This window comes from Podarcis vaucheri (assembly GCF_965113315.1).
Source record: "Podarcis vaucheri genome assembly, chromosome: 2".
NCBI lineage: Eukaryota > Metazoa > Chordata > Lepidosauria > Squamata > Lacertidae > Podarcis > Podarcis vaucheri.
This window is the reverse complement of record NC_138760.1, coordinates 113138082-113157405: the sequence shown is the minus strand read 5'-3', so window position 1 is coordinate 113157405 and position 19324 is coordinate 113138082. Positions and strand designations below refer to the sequence as shown.

At 44.9% G+C, this 19324-nt stretch overlaps 2 protein-coding genes across 3 annotated transcripts in view; one reads left to right on the top strand and one right to left on the bottom strand.

Annotated features, from left to right (window-relative positions):
* Positions 1-11831, bottom strand: part of HDAC11 (histone deacetylase 11) — a 30299-nt gene extending 18468 nt beyond the window's left edge. The window contains exons 1-6 of one of the 2 annotated variants that reach the window (XM_082210433.1): positions 11652-11831; positions 7836-7984; positions 6906-7006; positions 3502-3528; positions 2712-2828; positions 883-925 (exon numbers count right to left, since the gene is read on the bottom strand). In XM_082210433.1, coding sequence (XP_082066559.1) covers positions 883-925; positions 2712-2828; positions 3502-3528; positions 6906-7006; positions 7836-7984; positions 11652-11674 — 460 coding nt within the window. In that variant the 5' untranslated portion in view covers positions 11675-11831. The remainder of the gene's footprint in view (positions 1-882; positions 926-2711; positions 2829-3501; positions 3529-6905; positions 7007-7835; positions 7985-11651) is intronic. The other variant, XM_082210434.1, reaches the window with a different exon arrangement.
* A 1409-nt stretch (positions 11832-13240) lies between these two features.
* LOC309525052 (uncharacterized protein) lies at positions 13241-17646 on the top strand. Its single transcript, XM_082210407.1, has 2 exons — positions 13241-14251; positions 15899-17646. The coding sequence occupies exons 1-2, from the start codon at positions 13606-13608 to the stop codon at positions 16408-16410; spliced, it is 1158 nt and encodes a 385-aa protein (XP_082066533.1). The 5' UTR covers positions 13241-13605; the 3' UTR covers positions 16411-17646.
* The last annotated feature ends 1678 nt before the right edge of the window (positions 17647-19324 follow it).

The following is a 19324-nucleotide window of genomic DNA, read 5'->3' as shown; positions in this document are numbered from 1 at the left end:
CTCTTACTGTCAGGAAGTTCTTCCTAATGTTTAGGTGGAATCTTAAAGAAAACTCCATGGACAAAGCCAACAGGCATATAAAATCTGAATACTGTATTTAAATAAACTACCAGACGCCATGGAAAACACGATTGTGATTATATAGATATGCAGCTGATGAGAGCAGATTGTTTTATGAGCCATGCTTCTTTGACCAGCACCGTAACAACATTAATGAACCATAAACCATACACTTTTTCCTGTTTGTCCTCCTTTTTGTCCTGCAAAGGACAAAGCTTTGAATACCTGGGCATGTCTAAACTCTCTTTGCTCCTATGTATTTAAAAAAAGAAGTGGGAAATGGCAGCTTCTCTAATCAAAAGGAGATTCAATATCCTTTTCATTATCAGACACAGGAAGGAGCTGGCTTGTTTAAAAAGCAACCTTCCTTAAGGTTAAGCAGAGTTTGTCAGCCTGGAGGACAGAGCAAACTGCAGCTCACCATAAGCAGAAACCGCTGAAATCCTGAGTCGCATCGGAGGACTAGGGAGCGGGGAGCATACAGGCACAAGGTTATGGCACTCTGAATCGTGGTTCAGCCTATGGGTCACCAATGTGGTGGCCATGAGCACACATGCGCCCCAAAATATATTCCCTGGTGTCTGCAGGATCCCCTCCTGCCCCTGCACCACTGAAATTAGGCTTGAAAGAAGCCTTCTATTGCCATAGCGGTCAACTTTTCCCTTTCCTTGCAAGGAATCCTATTCAGAATAAGGGAATCAGATGTGGCCAGTGAAGACTAAAGATGAACAAACCGGGGCAGATATAAAAAAATGACCAGAATGTGGACCAAAGTTTTTGCCGAGAGGCATTGAAAGAGGAAGAAGATACATTGCTACTCACCAATATTAATTGCCCATCCTCTCTCAATGGCCAGTTTCCCTGCCTTCAAAAAAAATGAAAAAGGGGAGGGGGAAATCATCATTATTATATTATATTATATTATATTATATTATATTATATTATATTATATTATATTATATTATATTATATTATATTATTATTTTCAAAATTCATGCAACAGAGGTGTCCACCTTGTATCTCAATCTGGGTGTTTTGAATTGTTCTATAATATACCCAAATGCTTGGAAACTTGAATGTTTACAAAACGAAAGCATGCTGGATCAGACTTTCCAAAACAAGGCACAGAAAATATTAAGTGAGATCAATTATGTTTCCTCCTGAATAAATACACTTATGAACAAGCTGTGGGGGAAAAGATGTGCTTCAGATTCAAAAGCACGGAAAAGCACAGGTGTCAAAAAGCAAATGTACTGTAAGCAAAGCAAACCAGCGACTCTCCCGGTGTCCCATAGTGTTTCTAATAAATATAATAACCCTACAGCCATGGGAGTTCAGGCACCTGCTGCTACCGAGTACAGTGGTACCTCAGGTTACATATGCTTCAGGTTACATATGCTTCAGTTTACAGACTCCGTTAACACAGAAATATTACCTCAGGTTAAGAACTTTGCTTCAGGATGAGAACAGAAATTGTGCTCTGGCGGCACGGCGGCAGCAGGAGGCCCCACTAGCTAAAGTGGTGCTTCAGGTTATGAACAGTTTCAGGTTAAGAACGGACCTCCAGAACGAATTAAGTACTTAACCCAAGGTTCCACTGTACAGCACAAAAGCTGATGACGTCCTATGAAAAACGTCATTCAGCAAATCAAGAAGATTGTCCCTATTCTGTGAAATGAACTCAGTGAGTCTACTCTGAAACATGGGTCAAGGTTGTAGAATCTGTCCAGCAAACATAAATAGTTAAGTCATTCAAGCCAGAGCACAAATGCCATACGGAAAGTTATTAGAAAGCAGTTTTCTGGGCCTGATGCTGAAAACACATTAATGACAAATAATTTCCCCCTTCTTCCAGATCTAAAACCCTCTCATTTCTTATGCTACCTGGCTGGATGACACACCCTGAAAATATGGACATCCACCTTTACCGTATTGGCCTGAATATAAGCCGCACCTTTAAAATTCAAGGGGGGGGGGAGGAAAAAAAGACAATACCCGAATATAAGCCGCTCCCTTAAAATTCCGCAGGCACTCATACTCGTTCCGTTTTACCGTATGCCAAGCTGTGATATTGCCAGTGTTAAGTAATGAATAATGATTTTTTTTTTTTTAAATCCAGTTACATTACTGGCCATTGTATCATTCACCATAGGCAGTTCTGAAATGTGAACTACAGAAAACATTTTTTTTTTAGTTTTAAAAATGCTATTCATTTAATCTGATGAACATTTGAATTTGTATGTATTTCAACTATATGTAATAGCCTTTTGTTTTTGCAGCACCATTCAATGGTACAAGGCGCCATTTACCAGAAATTGACATACTGAAATATATTATCATATAATGATAATATATTTAATGTTAATGTGGCATTCACCTGTTTCAAATGAAAATTCTCTAATATTCTCATTAAATGAGAATATTCTCCAAAAGATTATTCTCGAGAATTTCACATCACTAGATCTGGTATAACAAAGCTTCCTACATTCCTTCCATCGAAGATAGTTTTGTCCTTTCGTAGCACGTAGGCCAATGGGCATAACTATTTATAGACCTAAAAATTATAATAATTAAATATGTGTATTGCCCTTTTAAAATTGCTTTAGAATTAGAATCAAGAGAAGCGAGAGAAAATGAAACAAAATATTTACCATTATTGTTCCTCCAGTTTGAGTTCTCAGGGGCCTCAGCACCTTTCTCTGAACAAGGAAATTGGGCAGAAAAAGAACAGGTGGGATTTCTGTAATTGTCGCCACAACAAAGGACCACTGGAAAGAAAACAAAAGATTACGGATTAGTTGCTCTCAGGGCAATTCATGTCTACCCAAAAGTAAGCACTGTTGAGTTCAATAGGACTCGCTCCCAAGTCAGCATTTACAGGTGGGCAGCTTAAATAACTGATTCATTAGCAGCACCATCTAAACATGTCTACTCAGAAGTAAATTCCTCAGTGTTGCGAATAGGACTTACTCCCTAGTATGACAGTTTAGGGTTCATATCTGTTCATAATACAGCTATATGCGAAGCAAAAATGTGTGCATTTAAACAAATAATAGAATTACAAAAAGCACCAATGATATCCAGGAAAAGTGCAATGAGCAAAGGAGAAGAGCAGATTAAATCGCTATATGATACAATCTTTTAATTCAGATCACTGGACTCGGAAATAAAGCAGTCATTGCTGCTCTTTGATAATGCTTTGGAATAGTTGTGCCCAATCTCAAAATAATTTAGAAAACATAAAAAAAACCAGAAGAACGTTAACTACGAAGGCAAAAGTACAGAGCAACAATGGATAAGGGCAATGATTTCAGTGCCATAATTAGCTAATGCGGGAAAACAGCACACTGAAAATGACGGTACAACAAATAACTAAACTGTATTTCATATTCATAGCACTTCCAAGTGTACAGCAAAAGCGCAAAATGATTTCTGGAATACCTCTTCAACGCTTTCCAGTATATGATTCTGTAAGCAGTACAAAGAAAGTTGGAAGAAAATATATTCAAACATCTTGAACAACTCACAGCCATAACTAAACTGCAAACTCTACGGCGTTTCAGAGAGTGGTTTGCGACGCGACTCTTAAGCACTGAAAGGTTTTCCTGCCAATGTCGCAAATTTGGTCTGGGATGACGTACTGAAATATAATTTAGTGATATATTTGGGAGAAGTATTAAAATCTATATGGCAAATTGTCTTGATAGACGTCCCACAAAAGCAACACGAGTTTTACCATTTTGCATTAGAAGCACTGCTACTAACCTACCCAAACATTGTCTCTTCATAGGGAAAAATAACCAGTGTGGTATACACTGAGAAATATTATTAGTCTGGCTTGATTATATGGCTAGGATAAGCACAACTGCTTAGGAATGGGTTTCTTCTCCTATCTTAGACAATGCCACTGGTGTGGAAGCTGGCTAAAATGAGGGTTAGTCTAGTTAAAGGTCTAGGAAACCTGGGAATCTCTGGTTGCTTTTTAATTTCTCATTTCCCTTCTACCCACCATACGAAACAGTACATAACCAGTTCTATTTCTGTTTGCGTTGCAGGACATGGAGGTAAAGGATCCCTGGATGGAGGATAAGGGAATGGCCAAGATGCAAATCTTGCTGCTAGCTCCATAGCAAAAGCAAAGTCAAACTGCTATTATCTGGCTATTGACACCGATTCCTAAACTCAAAATCAAATCCAGACACAAACACACATAGCTGTCAACTTTCAGATTTGAAAATAAGGGATCAGCAGCCTCGAAATTAAGGGACCACCTGTCCTGGGGGCAGTCTACGGGGTATCTAACAATCCGGGATAGCAGTGGGAAACGGCGCTGGAATAAGGGAATTTTCCACAAAAAAGGGAAGGTTGACAGCTATGACAAACACACCCCAGTAAAGGACAGGCATCGAGAAATTAAAAGCCCACTGTCAGTCCCCCAACTTGGCATAGGGAGAATAACAGCAGTCCTAAAATCGCATCCATGAAATGCGGAACTTTACTCTTCATTAGGAAGAAACAAATGCAGCTCTTGGGGGAAAAAACTTTCAAAACAAGGAGCTATCAGAAGTCAGCATAATTTGCACACAGGCCAGTGCAAATGTAATACTGCCTTGTCTCCTTCTCAAACTTCAGCAATGGCTACACACAGTTCTCCTTTTGCATGAACTTCACCCTTTACTTCATTTTCTGAATGATCCTGGGTTAGCATTGCACCTACAGAAGCATTTTCTCTAAAGGTGGTTAAATCAAAACCAGAGTTTGCAACACAATCAAAAGTGGAGTTGCACAGTCCTTAGGCTAAGGACTATTAGTAAAAAAAACACCAAAAAACCTGGGGCATGCATAACTCTTATTACCATTCACAGGTCCAAAAATGGAAGGAAGGAAGGAAGGAAGGTGTGAGTGAAAAGGATGTCTTAACTATGGTCTGCACTGAGCCCGAGTGTTAAATAAATGCAAATTTAGCAGACTGGATTTCCACTGTCTGGAACTAAGATAGTAGAAAGACATAAAAAGGACACTGTAGAAACTGTTAAAATGTGAGCATAAATTGTACATCTGTTTTAGGGATTTTAATCGTCTTTTCTCATCACTGAGATTTAAAAACATGCATGCAATGAAAAGTTTGCATGCATAGAGAATGCACCCCTGTAAAGGATAGCATTGGGCTCTCAAGTAAAAACCATCTTTGGGAGATTCTCACACACCTAAGTTTTGCACCTGTATACGAATTACGGGCAATATAATTTAAGTGGTGTTTTAAAAGATATCATCTGAAGAAAAATCAGCCAAATGACACATGGTCTTGCATTCAGCAGAATCTCAGTGATTTTTTTTAAAAAAATCCTTTTAAAAAAAATCAGCCCAATTTGGCTGATTTGGAGTAGCAGCCGTGGTGGGGAATCTTCCAGACATTTCAAGGAAGAAATGCACACAGTTAGCGAGAAGGCCAGGAACAGGACCCAGTAAATGCCAAAGACATGGAATGGCAATAAAAAAGGCAAATTTTGAGAATTATAAAAATTGTACAGTTAAAACCACAACGCACTCCTGATTTCTGTAAATATTCTACAGTAAAGAGGAAAGCAGTATATATCAGAAGGGGATTACGTTTTCCCCAAAAATGTCTGCAATGTAATACGGAGTCATGCAAAATAAAATCGATTCCTGCAAAGAGTCACAACTGCTTCAAGACCGTCACCTAAAAACCTGAATGAACTTGAGTTGAAAGACTGGGAGAAACTTGGTGGCTCGGAAACCCTGTGGTTGCTTCAATTGCTCCCAAGGTTTTTGTTTTGCTTTGCTTTGTTAGTACTGGGACCCTAGTGACTGTTTATATACAACCAATTTCAGGAGAGAGGAATTCAACTTCCCTCAACAGTTTTCCATTTAAAATTTTCAAGCCTGGGTTATACAAATGAGCAACTACAACAAGATAGGATATTGCTTTATTTATTGCTTGTTGCTCATGCTTTGTTTGAAAACCAACAGACAGACCAATGTTAGGTTTCTGATGACAGAGTAAACCATAGTATATAGCTTGTTTGAGCCGTGGCTAGGGAGCAGGGAGGAAAGCTGTGCGAGGGACTCCCATGGGAAGACGGAAGCACCCATACAATTAAACTACAGTTAAAAACACGCTGTGCCTTTTGTGACGTGAAAACAAGGCTAGTAACATCAGCTATCTTCTTCTGCTTACTAACGCAGCTGGAGAACATCCCAATTCAGATCTTAAGGGAATTGTTCTCTGCATTAAATCAGAGTTGCATTAATTGGTCATATGATAGTTCAGTACAAACAAGCCTTTCCAATTAAAGGCAGTCAGGTGATAATCTCTGTGAAGCTTTAATATGAAAAACTGGCTTTTCCAGCTTTCAAACAGAGGTACCAAGAAAAGAATACAACTAAGGTGTGTCTCTCAATCTAGACACTCACGTTCCTCTTACTGTTGGTCTGTACTGCCATTTGAGTTCCCTAAAAATATAAAACTTCACAAGGTAAACTCTATCAAAACATAGTTCTAAAATTACATAATAACTTCTTAATGATTTCAGGGTTTTTTTTATTTATAGATAATTTGTGGCAGATTTCTATTTTTAATTTTCTAATCAACACTCCTCCCACCTGCCACTATAATCTAAGGACTATGTTCTAACCTAAGACTTAGGGGGAAAATCATGAAAATAAGAATTCTAAAGCTATGAAAGAAAATGTTTTTGCTGTTTCCTACTTTATGTTCACTTACACGTACTGAGGATTTTGTTTTCTGTGTGTGCGAGAGAGAGAAACATACAGGACGAGTGGGGGGATCAAAGTTTATCAGACACAAGTAGAAGATACAACACCTTTAATCGGTTCAAGTAGCTTCTTGTGTGACCAACTAAAAGGTCTTCTTCAGTTGCTTCTCGAGCTCGTACAATCAAATCATCGGCAATTAGTTTTGCTTCTGAATTGAAAAAGAAAAGCACATTACATCCAACATCTTACGTAAATAAGGCACACATTTCAATACTGCAGAAGCCAGCACATAGGATTTTCCATTACTAAATTAGGCTTCTGCTTTGGTGTAAACTCCATTGCGCACTAAGCAGGAAACGATAGTTTATTCAGGACTGATGGCAATACCACTGCTGCTTTTCAGGCAGTGCAGAACTGCAGATCTAACACACAGAAGGCATACTAATCGTCCATATAAAATGCAGTAAAAATACCAAAGTAATCATAACTGCTGCACACATCAGTAACTATCTACATGGACAAAATAAAAAAATTCCTTCCAGTAGCACCTTAAAGACCAACTAAGTTAGTTCTTGGTATGAGCTTTCGTGTGCATGCACACTTCTTCAGATACACTGAAACAGAAGTTACCAGATCCTTCTATATAGTGAGAAGGTGGGGAGGGGTATTACTCAGAAGGGTGGTGGGAATGGGAGATTGGCAGATAGCTGAGATAAGCCTGTTGACGACTCTTAACGACTGCAATAGGTCTTACAGGAAAAGGCAAGGGGTGAGAGGGTGAAAAATGGCTTAGTCATGTATAATGAGATAAGAATCCAATGTCTTTGTTCAGACCAGGTCTCTCCATGGTTTTAAGTTTGGTAATGAGTTGCAATTCAGCAGCTTCTCTTTCCAGTCTATTTCTGAAATTCCTTTGTAGTAAAACAGCTACTTTGAGATCTACATGGAATTACTTCTTGCAGGTTGACTTTTTACAGAATACTGACACAACACAATTTCTACAAAGCTTAAGACTTTCCGTTCAGCACACACTTTACCTTTCAAAAAATTTATTACTTTCCCCCATTTTCCAGCATCGAATGGATGTAGTTTCTCCAGTCCCATGAATGTAATATTGTAATCTGGAGAATACACAATCGGCCAGCATGTTGGCGGGATGTCGTGGTAGAGTTCTGTCCTGTGAGGCCTAACAGAAACAGTAACATCAGATATCCAAATACCAAAAAGGAGAAAACTGTAAACTGTGTTACTTTTATTGTTGTTAGCCGCTCTGAGTCCGGCTTTGGCTGGGGAAAGCGGGATATAAATAATGTTTTATTTTATTTTATTTTTATTATCATCATCATCATTATTAAATACATTCCACATAAATGTTCCCAAATTATGTAACGCAACATAGACAAGAATATTTGTTGCAGACTTCTTTTTCCAGTTATTCTTTTGCCTTCCGGAGCACCAGACGTGGAATGCAGAACAGGCATAATACCATTCATTATAAGAGATCAAAAGTGAGGGAGGCCAAACCAAACTATCCAATACTACCAAATGTCATTGCTTGTAGCTATGTTGGGCACAGGAGGCATTCTGGGCTGGGAAAGCCACCCTCTTACATCTCAAGCAGCCTTCAGAAAAGGCCTCTTGTCTTTGGTCACCGACTGCTGGAAGTGCCAACCAATCCGCCCAGCCCATTTGGCTCTGGCCATGCAAAGCCAATGAGCGCAGCTGGCAGGAGCAGCTTGCACACGTGGGACTGTAGAGTGTGGCAAGAGACTTTGCACATGAAGACTAGATAGCAGCAGAGTCACAGAATTATACAACTCGGAAGGGACCACGAGGGTCACCGAGTCCAACCCCCTGCAACGCAGGAATATTCTGCCCAATGTGGGGTTCGAACCCATGGCCCTGAGATTGAGAGTCTCGTGATCTAGTGCCACTGTATTCTGCTCTGGTCAGACCTCACCTGGAGTACTGTGTCCAGTTCTGGGCACCACAATTCAAGAAGGACACTGACAAACTGGAACGTGTCCAGAGGAGGGCAATCAAAATGGTCAAAGGCCTGGAAACGATGCCTTATGAGGAACGGCTAAGGGAGCTGGGCATGTTTAGCCTGGAGAAGAGGAGGTTAAGGGGTGATATGATAGCCATGTTCAAATATATAAAAGGATGTCACATAGAGGAGGGACAATGGTTGTTTTCTGCTGCTCCAGAGAAGCGGACACGGAGCAATGGATCCAAACTACAAGAAAGAAGATTCCATCTAAACATTAGGAAGAACTTCCTGGCAGTAAGAGCTGTTCGACAGTGGAATTTGCTGCCAAGGAGTGTGGTGGAGTCTCCTACTTTGGAGGTCTTTAAGCAGAGGCTTGGCAACCATATGTCAGGAGTGCTCTGATGGTGTTTCCTGCTTGGCAGGGGGTTGGACTCCATGGCCCTTGTGGTCTCTTCCAACTCTATGATTCTATGATCTACCAACTGAGCTATGCTCAATAGCTACACATATGGCTCCTACCTGTCCCTGATGTCCTCGCATCCTTCATGCTTTTTTTTAGCTCAGAGGACAGGAGCCAAACGTATTATAATTTCACGTTAATTGGCCCATCTGCCAATTGTAATATATGGCTCCTCCCTAAACATGAGAACATAACAGGAACCTGCTGGATCAGGCCAATGATCTAGTTCAGCATTCTGTTCTTACAGCGGACATGAGTTCAACAGCACGCTCCCCTCCTGGTATTCATAGAACTGTAGAGTTGGAAGGGGCCCATAGAAAACCTTGTCCTCCAGGAACTTGTCTAATCCTCTTATCAGAACACGAAGTGCTAAGTTGTGTATCTGGGAGACATGGTATGACTGGCCATTCCTAATCAAAACTGAGGGCGTAAGAAAAGACAAAACAGTACTGTATTTTAGCTAAATAAATATGTATAGTATTTAGCCTGCCTGAATTGAAATCAATTCCCATTCAAAAAATTTCATTACAGATTATTGTTCCAATTGATATAATAGAAAATGCCAGCATTTTATAGCACAACTCTATGCATATCACTCAAAAGTCCCACTGAGTAATGTAATTTACTCTCTTGTAACAGTGCACAAGACTGCAGCCTTAATTTGATTTCTGTCGTTTAGAACAACACAGAATGTGAGAGTCATATCACAGGGTTCACTCCAAAAATGAACATTTTTAATTTTAAAACTTTTAATTTAGCATTAATTACTGTATTTTACATGACTGGGATAATATTAGAAAGAGTGCCGCGGGTGCCGCTGTGGGTTAAACCACAGAGCCTAGGACTTGCCGATCAGAAAATCGGCGGTTCGAATCCCCGCGATGGGGTGAGCTCCCGTTGCTCGGTCCCAGCTCCTGCCAACCTAGCAGTTCGAAAGCACGTCAAAGTGTAAGTAGATAAATAGGTACCACTCCGGCGGGAAGGTAAACGGCGTTTCCGTGCGCTGCTCTGGTTCGCCAGAAGCGGCTTAGTCATGTTAGCCACATGACCCAGAAGCTGTACGCCGGATCCCTCGGCCAATAAAGCGAGATGAGTCCCGCAACCCCAGAGTCGGTCACGACTGGACCTAATGGTCAGGAGTCCCTTTACCTTTACCGCTTTCTGATGCAACTTTTCATCCTTAGCTAAGAGGGCCGTGAATAAAAATGTTCAAACAGCAAAATAATAATAATTTTTAAAATGCAGTACCACATTCTGAAGTGCAGGATCAAGCAAGCCACTTGACGCTTACTTGGCTCAAATAAATGCATTATCTATATGCAAACATGCTATTCACAGAACTAAAGGCCTGCTCTTTAACAAGCCTCATTTCCCAAGGTGCAAACCAACTGCTGGTGTTGCAAACTGGCAGTACCTGATTATGCAACTGTCACATCATACAATTCCCCATATGAAATGTTTAACTATCCCCACCCCATTACCTGTTTGTGCACAAACAACACACACAAACAAACCACCCAACACTGCAGCGAATGAAGGTGACTGCAGTCCTCAAAAAGAGCTTACAGGCTCTTAATACTAATAATAAAGCTTTTTTGTTTCGTTTTTAAGGTCTGACATTTTCTCACGTTTTTATATTTTGCTGGAAGCCGCCTAGAGTGGCTGGCTGGGGAAACCCAGCCAGATAGGAAGGGTATAAACAGGGCTGGATTTAGGTTTGATGAGGCCCTAAGCTACTGAAGATAATAGGGCCCTTTATATATCCAGCTGTCCTTTATCAACAACAAACTGTCATTTTTTGTGTTGAATATATGCTATATGGCAATTTATGGACCTAATAGGTATCTAAAGCCATTTGCCCCTGTTGCTGTATGTAGGCTTTATTTTGTTTCTTATCTTATATTTTGGAAATGTACATCTTTTTTTCCCCTTTAATTTTTTTTGGGGGGCACAAGAGAGGGGGGCCCTAAGCTATAACATGTTTAGCTTATATGTAAATCTGGTACTGGTATAAATGATATTATTATTATTATTATTATTAGTTATTATTCCACCCATTGCTTTACTCTCTGGAGTGGAGAGGCTGCAGCAGTAGCAGCACTTACGTCGTTGGCTTATTATGAGGCAGGACAAAAGTAGCCACAAAGAGGTGGTTTTTTTGTGTGTAATTTAATACGGACTAATAGCAGCCAGGCCCGTGGGGGCTGCTTCCCTTCCTTCCCCCGAGGGGAAGCACCCCCATCCCACCCGGCGCTGGAGGGGGAGGCAGCGAAGCAGAGGGCGCCTCGACCTCCCTCCGCCTGAGCCGTCCCCCGTCGGAGGCAGGAGCGGCGGTCGCTAGACCTGCCCGGGCTCCTCCCTCCTCCGCCCGGGGCCCACGCAGTCCCGCCGCTCGTTACTCACATGGTGCCCCCTCGCGTGTCCATCTACCTATCTACTTGTATCTATCGACATCTACGGACGCGCGCAGGTCCAGGGAGCCCATGCCTCGTTGCTAACTGAGCATGCCCGGCTCCCGCGAGCATGCTCAGAGCCGCCGAGCGAAGCCGCCGCCCGAACCCTCACCCTCACCTCGCGGAGCTTCTTTGTCGCGCGTAGGGACGCCGGCCCAAGCGGCCAGCCAACCAATCAGCGCGCCCGTTTCCTGTTTCAGCCTCCGCACGACATCCCTATGAGGTAGGCTAGGCTGAAGGATAGTGAGGGGGCCCGGGGTCACCCGGTGTGGGGCAGGCTGGTAGAGAAAGGTCTTCAGTTGCATTCAAGCAGGTGGGGAAGAATCTGGGTTGGTTTAAAAATAGAAATAAAATAAAATAGTAATTGGGGGACGACGACCCTCATATATTTTATTTTTTATTTTTTCATTAAAGAAACATATACACTGCTAACAACAACAACAACCCTCGAAGCAATTCACGGAAAAGGTCAAAAGATTTAACAATAATTTAAAACACCCAGAAAAATAAAACCAGCAACAAACCCAAAACAGATTAAAACACACAGCAACAGTCTAAATTTCTGGGTAGGCGTCTCTATAAAAAAACAATGTTATTAGCAGGTGGTTCTGGGAGGTTTGCTGGTTCCTAAACTTTAATTCCAGGTCTAAACTATTGGAGGAGAAAATTATCAATCTGGCTGTACTGTACAGTATATGATATATAACGCAGCTTTAACAAAATGAGCTTGGGCGCCCCCCGGAGGGCAAAAACAAAGCGTCTGAAAATCGTGGGGAACGGAGTAAGGAATCTTTAAGGCGAACATCAGCGACTCTACGAGGCGGAGATCGGGATCTCTTGCAAACTCTTGCAGTACCAGCCATACGCACCCGGCTTCCCACTGGCATCCCCCCAACCCCTCGTCTCCTCCCCACACATTAATGGTAGCATTCCACGATGCCATGTGCAAGCAGCCCTGGTGCACGGACCCCGCCCCTTCAATCCCGCTGCCCCCCCATGACCATTTGCTGCTGCATTCCTTCCAACTGCAAAAGTTTGCAAGCTTCTCTTCAACGCTCTTTCAGGGACTGATCCAGGGGCGGCTGCCGCTGCTGTTTTGCGAGCACCCGTCCTTTTTTTGCAGCTCTGCAGATTTCCAATGAAACCAGCAGGGGGAGAACAGCGGCGCAATTGCAAGCAGTTCTCCAAGGTCAACATTCGCGCTGTTTGAAATATAGGTTTACGCTGACATGGCTTTGCTTGCTCCCGACCACAGAAAGAAAAGCAAGAGATCCAGGGGCTTGGAGAGAGTGGGGGGGGCAGGACCCAGTAGCTTTCCTTTAGAGGCACAATGCGCTCCAGAGAGAAGCCTCCCCAGATTCTGCTAGGCGCTCCGATGGAGTCCCACCGCTTGCAGCACGCAAAGGCGGACGAGGCGAGCAAAGGGGTGTGCGGGAAGCCGCCGCCGCCGGGAATCCTTCCTTTTCCTGTCTGCAAAGGCAGGGTGGATCCATTGCTTGCAGCAGCAGCCTCCGCCTCTCCGCTTGGCCTATTGGCTCGCTGGCGCAGCTGCTTCCACCTCTCCCTGGAAGGAGCCACTCGGTGGGTTGGGGGCCGTGACGCCTCGAGGCGGGATTGGCCATGCCAAGTGTCCGAAAGAGATCCTTGCAAGTCCCGGCCAAAGCTCCGCCCACGACGTTACTACTGACTAACAACTGTTCATGTGAACACTCGCTGGTGCAAAAGGTTCCATCTTGGCTTTCTTCTCCTGCCTTCCTCTTCCATGCAAGCTGTGGGCTCTTTCCCTCCAGCTGGGGCTTGCTGGGTCTCCTGAGGGAAGTTTGGCACTTCTCAGGTAGTGGGGGCACCTGGAGCTGCCTGGAGTCCAGTGCTGATAATCCTGGGCTGGCTAGGCCAAAGCAGGCATGCCACATACGCCGCGCCAGCGCTTGCAGCCCCGCGCCCCGGTTTGGTCAGAGATGGAGACGCGGAACTTCCTCGCCCTCTGGGGCGAGCTGCTGATTCTCAGGTGGATCGAAAACCGGCCCCCCAACAGCGACATCTACGAGGACCTCTCGGCCCAGATGATCGCCAGGGGTCACGAGCGCAACGCCTCGCAATGTCGGAACCGGGCCCGGGACCTGAAGCGCAGCTACCGGAGAGCCAAGGACGCGCAGGTGTGCGCCGGCGCCGAGCCGGTTTCCTGCCGCTACTTCCGAGAGCTGGACCGGATGTTTGGCGGGGAAATGGACGGTGTGGCAAACCGGAGCCTGCCGAGCATGGACGGGTCTGCCCGGGTGGTGGTGAAAACGGAAGAGGCGGAGGACATGGAGGCGCAGGTCTCCGAAGAGGAGGGCAACCAGATGACGCCGCCAAACACACTCTCGAGCATGGACGCCGACACGGACACCGAAACGGAACCGAACCTCGGGGTCTCGCGAGAGCTGGTGGCCGGCGACCCGGATGTGATTGAAACCAAAATAGGGGAGGAGTGCCCCGGTGACAAATCTCTGCCTTTATACGGGCAACCGGTGGCTGGCCCCAGCGAAGATGGGCACCATTCTGTGGCTGGTGAGCAAATGTTGTGTTGCCGCGGTGGCCTTTCTGTGGGTGCTCATGGCTGTTTGGCCGGCGAGGTGTCAACTGGCTGTGGGAACTGACAAGAACAATTCTGGGCTCTTGTGGGGTAGGGTGGCATGACCTGAATTCCCCCTGTTTAGAGACCCAAATTAGATGTGCCTTGCCAGAGAGGAACTGACGTGAAATTTAGTCTCGGAAGCGGAGACTGCGTAAGGCTGGATGCTATGCAAACCGTCCCGGTTAGCCGGGAACGCCATATGGTGCTGTGTGTCTAGGTCTGGCCAATTTTGGTCAGAATGTGAGAGGGAGGGGGCCTGGGAAGCTCTGAAAGAGCCTGGGAGGAGGTTGCTTAGATTTCCATCCCTGCAGCCAATCAGCATTCATTCCGGGCGAGGGCAGCTCCACCCTGGCAAATTGATTGGATGATGGGATAAGCTGGCAGGCAGGCAGGAAAAAGGAAGCAAGGGGTATAGGAAGGACAGAAAATGGAGGCGGGAGGGAAAGTGTCTGTGGGGCGGGTTTGGCTGGCTGAGAGGGTGGGGAAAGGCTCTCAGAAAGGGAGAAGCTCAGTGGACTTGATTCCACAGGTGATATGATATCAGCTATGCTACCAATGACATTGATTATTGGCAGCAGATGTATTAAGACGCTTGGTTGCATTATAAACCCTTCCAAACAAAATTGCCACTGTGGCTTAGATACGATTTTATTAAGAGCATTTGCAACCCTCCCTTCACCTCAGTGGATCCCAGGACAGGGTATGAGATGCAGATTCCATAAGATTACATTCGAAACAGCTGTAAATCGGAAGCGCAAACCATAGAGCAGGCTCCCTAGCACAGCCCTGAATCACTGAAAATGCCTGGGCAAACCGTGTTTCAGCACCAGGTGTACCACTACAAAGGCAGCCTTTTCTCGTGTTGCCACATAATGCACACCCACCAGTGGCACATGGCAGCATACAACTAGGGTTATTCGTTTTATTATTTTTCTATTTTTATATCCCACCTGTCTTGGAACTCAAGGCAAGCGCATATGTGCTTCATACTGCTCTGTGGGACATTGTCAGTCTGGGCCCTGGCATCCAGGAACAAGGGAATGGAATGGGGCCTCCTCCTGACAATGTTAAAGATCAGCACAAGAAACTTGCTCTTTATTGAATGTTTATCCCATTCTTCCTCCAAGGAATTCAGTACATAGCTCTCTCCTACATACCATGTCATCCTTAGAACAGACATGTGATTGATGCAGCTTAGGATGAGGGGCAGTGACTTGCCCAAGGCCACTCAGCGAGCATTGTGACTGAGGGGAACTTGAACCCGGGTCTCTTCGGCTCTAATGAGAACCTCGATAACACAGGGGTGGGGAATGTGTTTTGGCCCAGTGGGCCAAACCACCTGCCAGTCATCTTATAACCCCTGCACCCAGCCCCAGTGCTAGCTTGTTCTACCTTTGCAAAGCTTCAGGCCTCTGTAAATCCCTGCTCCCCTGATTAACCCAAAGGGAAAGAGGGAATCTGGAGTCTTAGCCACCTGCTATTCTCTGCCCTTTGCAGCCGTGCCAGCCGGGGCTGAGCAATTAGTAAAAAAAACCTTTGCAATCACCAGAGATTACAATTTGCTTCCCCCCTCCCTTCAGGCAGAGGCAGGCGAGACAACTCCCTGGGGCGCCCCCTGACGACAGCAGAGAGGATGGCGTCCATGCGGGAGAGGAAGAGGCGTTCCCACGAAGAAATGATGCACGAGATCATGACCGACTACCGGCGGACCTGGGAGACTATGGAGGCGCTTCACGAGAGGGGCGAGATCAGCGCCGGGGAGTTCCGTGAGGCGATGCTGAGGGAGATGCTTCTGGACAGGGAGGCCCGGACACGCGAGGCCCAGCTAGACCGCGAAGCCAGGGCAAGGGAGGCCCAGCTGGATAGAGAGGCGAGGGCCAGGGACAGCCATCTGGAGAGGGAGATTAGGATTAAGGAGCTCAACATGATTGAGGCGGAGCTTCGGCGCACCAGGGATATCCTCCACCCCATGGTTGACGCCGTGGTGTCTGTCGCGGAGGTCCTGCGTTCGACAAGCAGTATACAACGGCAGCCTCGCCAGGCACAGCAGAGTGGAGGGGGTAACTTCTTGGAATTGGAGGGTAGCAAATAATTATTCCCCCCCCCTTTGTGAGGGGTGGGCATTAGTATATATAGTTACCGTGCTGGGCAGAAAGGAGGGGGTAGTAAGGAGGGGGGAAACTGTTGGAACCATGGAAGCCAAGACCCACTTTTGGGGCAAGTACTCTCCGGTGGGAGAGCCTCAGCAGAGATTTAACATGTCAAAACCCTTTCAAATGAATTCCAAAATGTCCCTTCTTAATAGTTCTCTCCAAAGTATCTCGCTTCCCTAGCACAAAGATCAATCATACATTTAGTAAGTTATAAACTGGTTTACTTACAAAATTCTTCACAGGTCAGATTCATGTGCTTTTCCATACAGCAATAAAAACAAAGTTGCAAAGGCAGTAAAAGGTTGCTTGGTTACAAAATGGCAAAAAAGTTCCTAAGTAATTGCTATATAAAAAACACTAGTTTCAGACTCCATTCTTGTCTGAAACAAAAGAGGCTGGTTAAAACCATACACAGCTGAGCTGTAGCACCCAGCTCAGGCCTCCTCACACATGGGTGAGAGAATGGCTCCATCAGGAAGCTCTAAACACTAAAAACAAGTCAGTTTATTCTAATTATTTATTATTTATGCCCCGCCCGTCTGTCTGGGTTTCCCCAGCCACTCTGGGCAGCTCCCAACAGAATATTAAGAACACGGTAAAACATCAAACATTAAAAACTTCCCTAAACAGGGCTGCCTTCAGATGTCTTCTAAAAGACAGATAGTGAGTGTATCTCCTTGACATCTGATGGGAGGGCATTCCACAGGGCGGGCACCACTACCAAGAAAGCCCTCTGCCTGGTTCCCTGTAACCTTTTTGCAATGAGGGAACTGCCAGAAGGCGCTCAGAGCTGGACCTCAGTGTCCAGGCTGAGCGATGGGGCTGGAGACGCTCCTTTAAAGATCAGCACCAACACTTTGAATTGCTCTCTGAAATGTACTTTGGGATGTTTCCTCTAGCTTGGTAGCAACAAGCTCAGCCAGATTTTGCCTCCTCTCCACTACTCGCATCTGTCCACAAGTTAGAGAAATCATGTAATTCGGTGTGGGTTTTGTTTTTGTTTTTTTTAAAGCCTAGAAAAAGTGTTAACTTGTTGCTCCAAACCTTCACTTTTCCTACAGCCGAGTTAAAGGCCTGGGGCCTTGTGGTATCTACAGGGATCTCTCTTGGTTCTGTAGCAAGAGCAAATCACTGGAATGCAAAATACATTCAGGTATAACCAAGCCGAACCTTTATGTGTCTGTATTATTTGTCGCTCGTTCCTTTACCAAGTAATGGGGATGGACCTAGAGGGAAGAAGTCTTGCTTTCCAGCCTTGATTGTCTGCTTCCCAGAGGCAAAAGACACTGTTGCAGTATTCCTTTTATAGGGGCAGGGTCTGTCTCTCTCCCCCCATCCACCCCACATGTCAACTGTGGCTTTCCTCAGACTAATAATGATGTTTGAATGTGTGGGTTGGTGTGATACTGTACAGCTGTGAGAAATGGGGTGGTCTGAAAGCAGAGTTGTGCCATTGCGCCCTGAAGCTGCCAGAGCAGGGGTAGCTTTCCTGTGGCCACCCAGATGTTGTAGGACTCCCAAATCCCATCAGCCCCAGCGAGCATAACCAGTGATCAGAGGTGTAGTTCGGCAACATCTGGAGAGCTACAGGTGATATCCTTAAAAGCTCATTTACAGTGGTACCTTGGTTCCCAAACTTAATCTGTTCCGGAAGTCCGTTCCAAAACCAAAGCGTTTCAAAACCAAGGCGCGCTTTCCCATAGAGAGTAATGCAAAATGGATTCATCTGTTCCAGACTTTTAAAAACAAACCCTAAAACAGCAAATTAACATGAATTTTACTATCTAACGAGACTGTTGATCCATAAAATGAAAGCAATAAACAATGTACAGTGGTACCTCAGGTTAAGTACTTAATTCGTTCCGGAGGTCCATTCTTAACCTCAAACTGTTCTTTACCTGAGGTACCACTTTAGGTAATGGGGCCTCCCACTGCTGCTGCACAATTTCTGTTCTGATCCTGAAGCAAAGTTCTTAACCCGAGGTAATATTTCTGGGTTAGCGGAGTCTGTAACCTGAAGCGTATGTAACCCGAGGTACCACTGTACTGCAGTCACACAATCAATCAGTAGCAGAACAGGGTTCCACACAGTCACAAAAACAAAACAAAAAAGAGCCATGAAAACAAAAACGCAAAATAAATAGCAAAAACAGACAGACCTCAGCGCAGCACTTGAAACGGAAGCGTGGCACTCAAAACGGAGCATGGTCAGTTTCCGAAAAAAGTTTGCAAACCGGAACACTTACTTCCTGGTTTGCAGTGTTTGGGTTCTAAGTTGTTTGAGTATCAAGGCATTTGAGAACCAAGGTACCACAGTGGAATTTGCTGCCAAGGAGTGTGGTGGAGTCTCCTTCTTTGGAGGTCTTTAAGCAGAGGCTTGACAACCATATGTCAGGAGTGCTCTGATGGTGTTTCCTGCTTGGCAGGGGGTTGGACTCGATGGCCCTTGTGGTCTCTTCCAACTCTATGATTCTATGATTCCCTTTACACTCCTGCCACAGTAAAGTCCCAATTATTGCATTGGGAGTGGGGCACATATTATTAACTTGAAACTGAAGCCCATGAAGGATTTGGAAGTGATGGGTGGATGGTGCCCTAAGATTCCTATCCATCCCTTAATGCTATGGAGATGGACTTGGCAGTGCTCATGCCTCGAGAAATCTCAAGATGCCACAGGAGGGATGATGAGCAGCACTCCTTACGGGTGACCTTGGGAGGCAGTCAGCACTGTGCATAGATTTTTGCTCCTCTCTGCAACTAGCTGAAACAGAATCAGTGGCGCATAATAATAATATATTCTTGCTGGGATAGCTCAGCCTGTAGAGCATGAGACTCAAGTTCGGCAAAAGAGCC